This window comes from Frankliniella occidentalis, unplaced genomic scaffold, assembly GCF_000697945.3.
Source record: "Frankliniella occidentalis isolate FOCC.00 unplaced genomic scaffold, Focc_3.1 Scaffold88, whole genome shotgun sequence".
Lineage (NCBI taxonomy): Eukaryota > Metazoa > Arthropoda > Insecta > Thysanoptera > Thripidae > Frankliniella > Frankliniella occidentalis.
The window spans coordinates 278,110-284,921 of NW_026267217.1; the positions used below are offsets into that span (position 1 = coordinate 278,110).

At 51.8% G+C, this 6,812-nt stretch overlaps 2 protein-coding genes across 2 annotated transcripts in view; both read left to right on the forward strand.

Moving 5' to 3' along the window:
- Window positions 1-1,891, forward strand: part of LOC113216579 (uncharacterized) — a 3,745-nt gene extending 1,854 nt beyond the window's left edge. Inside the window, exons 3-8 of the mRNA XM_052269270.1 lie at window positions 226-392; window positions 613-721; window positions 790-1,007; window positions 1,189-1,306; window positions 1,393-1,545; window positions 1,637-1,891. Of these exons, the coding sequence (XP_052125230.1) occupies window positions 226-392; window positions 613-721; window positions 790-1,007; window positions 1,189-1,306; window positions 1,393-1,545; window positions 1,637-1,746 (875 nt within the window). The 3' untranslated portion in view covers window positions 1,747-1,891. The remainder of the gene's footprint in view (window positions 1-225; window positions 393-612; window positions 722-789; window positions 1,008-1,188; window positions 1,307-1,392; window positions 1,546-1,636) is intronic.
- Window positions 1,892-3,986: 2,095 nt separating this feature from the next.
- The window catches only part of LOC127749754 (translation initiation factor IF-2-like), a 20,358-nt gene continuing 17,532 nt past the window's right edge, over window positions 3,987-6,812 (forward strand). The window contains exon 1 of the mRNA XM_052269276.1: window positions 3,987-4,480. Coding sequence (XP_052125236.1) covers window positions 4,456-4,480 — 25 coding nt within the window. The 5' untranslated portion in view covers window positions 3,987-4,455. The remainder of the gene's footprint in view (window positions 4,481-6,812) is intronic.

The following is a 6,812-nucleotide window of genomic DNA, read 5'->3' on the forward strand; positions in this document are numbered from 1 at the left end:
GGAGGGAGGGAGATACTGAGAGATAGAGAGAGAGACTGAAACGGTATTTGAATGGAGTCAACAAGAAAACAGTTTTTCCCAAGTCTCAAAAGTAGGCGCCTGGTGGCCTGGTGGGTAGGCGACACGTCGCCGCGGAGCTGTGCGAGTGGCCTGCTTCCCGACAGGAGTCCATACCTCGGTGTGCTCACTGCTCACTCCGTGGTGCGTGCTTTCCCTGCCCCGCAGTCGAGAAGACCTGCGGCGGCACGACGCGCCACAACTCGACGTACTTCGTGAGCTCGCCGGCGGCCGAGGTGGACCTGCCGGTGGACGGCTACTTCAACTGCTTCCTCACGGTGGAGAAGATTCACCCGGACGTGACACAGCTGCGGCTCGACTTCCTGCACTTCGAGGTACATCCCCCGACCTGCACTGCCCCGGTTCGCTCAAGGGGTACTTCATAGTCAAATAAGGTGTTAACCTCCCCAGAAATTCAGAAAAAATCAGGAAAAGTTTATCAGAAAAAAACAAAAAGAGAAACATTCCAGAAAATCGGTGTCAGCTTTACAGTGAAGTGCCCCTCTTGGCTCAACCCTCCCACCACCCTCTCGAGCCGCCGCTTGTCTGTCGCAGCTGGCCGCGCCGACGGACGGCACCTGCGTGGAGGAGCGCTTCGTGGTGGCCAGCCCCGACCGGAACGCGCCCACGCCCGCGCTGTGCGGCACGAACACCGGCCAGCACAGTAGGTGTCCGGGGACTCTGGAACTTTGAGGGGGGAAAGTTTGCCGGTGAATAATCCAGTGCTTGCAGTGTACGTGCAGGTGGGCGGGTCGGGCGGCACGGTGCGCCTGGGCGTGCAGTGGCGCGCCGGCCCCGGCCCCGCCGCCCCGGAGGCCCGCCGCTGGGTCGTGCGCCTGACGCAGCTGCGCGCCCGCGAGGAGGGCGCGGCCCCGCCCAGCTGTCTGCAGTACCACGCCGGCCACGCCGGCCGCGTCCAGTCCTTCGGCTACATCTCGGGCTCCTACACTGTAACAATCACTTTTATTTCATTTTTCTCACGTTTTTTTGGGAACAATTTTTAGTTTACAATTTCTTTTGCAATTTTTTGCCCTTTCTTTTGTAAAATTTTACGAGAGACGGCTCCCAACCTACTCTGTCCTTTTTTGTCTTTTAAGAACAACAGTTTGTGTTTGTATGTCTGCTGTGCAGAACAACCTCAACTACGCCATCTGCGTCCGCAAGGAGGCGGGCTTCTGCAGCATCACGTACTCGACGGTGTCGTCCAACGGCACGGCCGCGCCCTTCCAGCTCCTCAACGAGGACCAGAGTACGAATAATGTCACGCTCCCTCTGTACTTGCCCTCTGTACAGTCCAAAGTTCCATGAACGAGTACGTGCATGACCTGTCGACAGACGGCGCGCCCACCATCCCGCCGGGGCAGGCCGGCGCCGAGGTGTTCAACTGCCCGAGTGACTACATCGTCCTGAACGGCATCCGTCTATGCGGCGAGCGACTCAACGACGCGTCCGTGGACTCCGACTACACGCACAACAGCCCCGTCACGGGTAGGATGGATCTCTTTACCGAAGCTCATAGACTTCTTTTTGAAGTTTGTCAGCCTTACGTTGAAGTTCGTCAACTGTTTTGCCGTTGCAGACAGCGGGAGCGGGCCCTTCGTGGTGCCGGTGCGCACCAACGGCAACCTGACGGGCCGCGGTTTCAGCCTCGCCTACCGGCAGATCGCCTGCACCGACGCGCCAAACTGAGAGGTCCGGACCAGCCTCTGCGCGACAAGTTTATACTGGAATAATTTATTGTTTTAGAGGTTAATGTTATTTATTGTGTTAGCTTTTTAGTTGTTCATTGCCTTTGGTGCAAACTCGTTTAAAAATAAATGGGAAATATTGAGCAGCGTTTGAGTTAGTATTTATAAAAAAAATTATCGCATTTCTGTTCCAATGGCAGGTAGACACGGTGTTTTTCTCTAATCCTTTTCTGGTTCCTTGTCCCTTTGGTGTGTCGTCGGCGATGCGACCTTTCCGTAGAGGAGTCTATTTCTGTCAGGACACTCATTGGTGGGGGGGGGGGGGGTGATCAGATAGTGTGCGGGGGTCAGCGGTGAGAGGGGGCGGGGAACACTACCACCGCAATAACGGGCCAGGTTCGCCAGAGATAGGGAAGTGGCAAAGAATACAAAAAAAAAAGGAAACAGCTACATTGCAGTGGTGGTCAGGATGACGTCGGCGACGCACGCACCACGTGAGGTTCCGGGGGCTAGGGGCGGTAGAACACTCCTACAAAAGCAAGCTCTTGTATTGTACTACGGAATACCATTTTCGTATGCAATAAGATATAACTTTTCAATTTAGTTTGAAATTTATTGAATAATAATAAATGGGTTTCAAGAGCCAGAGGTTGAGAAAAAGTCTTAAAAGTTGTACGGCACCAGTGTACTTAGATTGTCCGACCTATTTTTCTCCAACCTGGTGATTTTTCCAGAATCCCCAAAAGTACTGTCCGACCTAGGTCCAGTCCGACCTATTTTTCTCCAAACTCACCGATATGCTGAAATTTGAGGGAACAGGCTTCAGACGACATGAAGGGGTACTTTAAGTGCAGTGAGGGAAAGACCGCGACTATGACGGAGTGCAGCCCCACGTCACAGAACAGTCAAAAGTCCCCTCGGATCGGAGGTAAGGCCTCGGAATCTGGGTTTCAGTCTTGCTCACCTTGCGACACCTCCTGTAAGTCCAACAACCGGGAGTATGTTCTGAGCACTGAGCACTGCGGCTGATCCACGTCAGAACTCAGAAGTCGCCGCCGGTTGCGGGGTGAGCGGCGCATTCCCCCATTTTTAATTTTTTGGAGGGAGTTGGGCTTGAGCAATTACGTCGCCGACCGGACTTTTGACTGTTCTGTGACGTAGGGCTGCACACTCCGTCATGGTCGCGGTCTTTCCCTCACTGCTCTTAAAGTACGCTACGCACAACAACCATCGTATGTATACTAAGTGGTGTGAGCATTCGTAAGTAGTGCCTCGGGACTGACTAGGTGAGACGGCCAGGAAGTCCATCTTCTCTCTCTCTCTCTCTCTCTCTCTCTCTCTCTCTCTCTCTCTCTCTCTCTCTCTACCTCTCGCATGACGATGACGAGAGACAGATACCTAGCGTTGAATGTCAGTGGGGCAGCGAGCCAGCGCGGCCGGTGCTGACCAGACCATCCATTGGGGACTGTATCGACCACGGCACGGCATGGCATCCCACCCCGGGTGGGGCCCACCCCCCAAAACAGAACAAGGAACAAGGCACAGGGAAAGTTCTCTCTTCTTTTTGCCTTTGGCTTGCGTATTTGTTCGGTCACTATCATGCTGGGGAAAAATCACAGTAGGATTTTTTTTAGGAAAGGGGGGGGGGGAATACACAGACAACACTTAATCTAATCGATGCACACATTTAAACACAAATACTCTTAGCGAGAGCTGTTCTTATATTTCTCACAAAAATCGGGAGAACTGGCCCACGTCTCATAATCTACACGTTTTTTAAACCTAGCTAATTTTACAAGACGAAGTCCTTTTTTTTTTTTTTTTTAAATATCTTGGCAAAAAACTGGCAAAGCTTGATTTTGAGGCTGCGTTTTCCGGAAAAGAACCAGCTTGGATTCTAAGACGGATTTCTTAGAAAACAAGGTGGCCAGCTTGGGAAACATGAAAAGATACTTGGAAAACAAGCAGAACGTACTGCTTTTCAAGATGCAAGATGCAAAATAGGCACTGCTCGATTTTACTCAAACTGCTCGAAAACAGGTATCCTCGGCTTGGAAACCCACCTCTCGTTTTTGCCGTGTTAGGCCTGGTTAGGGATAGTTACGTGTCCCCATTAAATGCAAACAGGTGTAAGGGGGGGGGGGCAGTGGTGGTCGTTCCTAGCACGTGGTGGGGGGGGGGGGGGGGACTGTCCCACACCGAGGCGGCCGGGCCGGGCCGGGGGCCGGGCGGGTCGTATCGGCAATAGCTTGTCCAGCACCGGCGGCTCGGGGCGGGCGAACACAGCGCGAGCGCGGGCAGCTCTGCCTCACGTGGTGTGTGTGCGTGCGCGTGCGCGCGTGTGTGCATCTGTGTGCACTGGGAAACAACTCTCTCGGAAATGTCGACAATTACTTTTTGGAATTTCGTGAAAATTATTTACGGTTCAAATTCACTAGCTTACGACTGAACAACGACAAATTTTCGCTGTGTGCGTGTGTCGGTATCGGGTCCACCCCCAAGTGATCGCGGCGGGTGCGTGCGCGAAGTGCGGAGACGAACCATGCGTCGCGCCGCGCCGAGCAGCCGTGCCCCGCGACCCGGACGACGTGTCGGCCAGGATGCCGTCGACGGGGCGAGCCAAGCGGTGCGCGCCGAGGCGGCCGCGGCCGCGAGCAGCTGAACGTCGTGGAGTTGTCGGCGACGCCAGAGGGGCCCCGCGGGGCCCACCATGGCGGACGAACAGGGTCGGGATGGTGAGCTATCTGTACAGCTACACTTAAAAAGAAAACCTACAGCACGGCCATATAGTTGTAATGAGAATCAATGTCGTAATTAAAACCCACAGTTTAAAATTGTTATTTCGAGTCAATCACCCTAAAACAATGTACAATCACAGATTACCTGTTTTGGAACCACCCAATGTTATCAATGTTAAATGTTATCAGTTTAAAACTAAATTGTAATTTTAAGTTTGCGACCAGGATAGCTAAGGCCATGAGCAGTTGTGTTGTGCCACTAAACGTTTATTTCTGCTAATGCTTTTTTGTAGCTGCAAACCTAGAAAAAAATTATCAAGTCACAGATGGACATTTTAGTTTGATGCAGTTAGAGTGGAAGTTATCCTAAAGAGAAACGCAGTTTAGAGAAAAATAATTGTCCACTGATTTTACACCTTGAAATTTTCGTCAAAAAGAGGAGAGAAAGTTTCACAAGTAAGAATAAGAGACTCGCCACCGGAACGATACCATGCACAACCAACATGCACGATAGTGTAACAGGGGGAGAGGTCACTAAACCCAGGCGACATTCTAATTGGGCTGGTATCTGTTCTTTTGTCCGCCGCGTACTCCCCCCTTCTCCCCACTCGCTTCCCTCCTCTCCGCCCCCTCCAACCCAGCCCGTTCCCCTTGTGCGTTTTCTTCCCTTACATCTGTCAGACTGTCTCTATAGGAAATCAATAGGCGGGGCGCATTGCTGTGACATTGGGCAGCCCGTCGGCTGGAACAGAGCGCGCTGAGCGCCACACGCACACACACTCACACTCACTATCATACATACATACACACACACTCACAAACACTAGCCACACACCCCGTGTTGCCGGCCGTCAATACCCCCGGCCAATCAGCCCTGCACCGTCTGTGTGTGCACCCGACTCAGTACACAGAAACGCAGTGCAAAGCTTCTTGGTCTCGGCAACCAAGTTTTATACAGAGTACAAAATGAAAATAAAAAATTATGCTGTTTTATAGTATCAAATTTGGTGATTTAATTTCAGAAATAGCTCTTAGCTGTTTGTGCATAAAATTCCAAATAAAGAAATCGTTGACTATCCTTGTCAAACACTCACAAAAATTGGCAGTAACGCATTGCGCATTGTAGGCTGTAATCACGATGTAGATAGATATATCGTGGTTATAATGGTAAATCAAAAGCCTGGATGGAAAATAATGTATGTTTTTTTTTCACTCCTTTTCAAACCGATAAACAATTAGGACTTAAAACCAGCAGGGAATGGCAATCATTCATCCAATAGGGCATGGCACACCCCCAGCTGAAACTTACCATGACCTTTGCCCCCGGCTAGTACGCAACATTGAGCTTGGTTAAGGTTCAGCAAATGGTCATTCAGACTGCTCCGCCCGCCCCGCTACCCTCACGCACAGCCCTCCCCGCACATCGACCGCCTGCCGTACGCGACGTCACCGGTCAGCGGTGACGTCATAGGGTGGCCGGGGCGAGTGTCTGTGCAACTCGCCAGGACCAGAAATGTCAAGGGCTTCCCTTCGCACGGATATTGAGGGTCGGCGTTGGCGAATTCATGGAGTCTGCCTCTGCTGGCGCGTCATCGGCCAGAGGCACCATATGGGCTGTCGGCACCATGGGCAGTAGTACTACAGGCACCATGGGCACTAGTACTACAAACTTGGGCTTTACTACTACAGGCACCATGGGCTTTACTACAGGCACCATGGGCACTAGAACTACAGGCACCATGGGCACTAGTACTACAGGCATCATGGGCAGTAGTACCACAGGCACCATGGGCACTAGTACTACAGACTTGGACTTTAGTACTACAGGCACCATGGGCTTTACTACAGGCACCATGGGCACTAGAACTACAGGCACCATGGGCACAAGTACTACAGGCACTATGAGTACTAACGGCACTACAAACACACAGGTATCATAGTACCATAGGCACTGGTCGCACCGAGAGTGTCGCACCCCCGCGTGCAGGTCACCCACCTACTTTTCTCCGACCTAGTAATATTTCCAAAATCCCTAAAAATGCTGTCCGACCTAGCTTTTGTCCGACCTAATTTTCTCCGACCTCGTCGATATGCTGAAATTTGAGTAGAATGTGCTTCAAAGAGGAACAGGCTTCAAAAATAAAAAAACAAAAATGGGGGAGTACTTTCCTCATCCCACCGCAGTAGTTAGCAAACTGTGGTCACTGTTCCGAACAGCCGCTTCCAACCGCAGTGGTCAGAACATACTCCCGGGGTTTGTGAGACGGTTGAGGCGTACGTTGGTTAAACTGTACTGACCCACCACAGGTCATGGAGTCCTTTTCAGCCA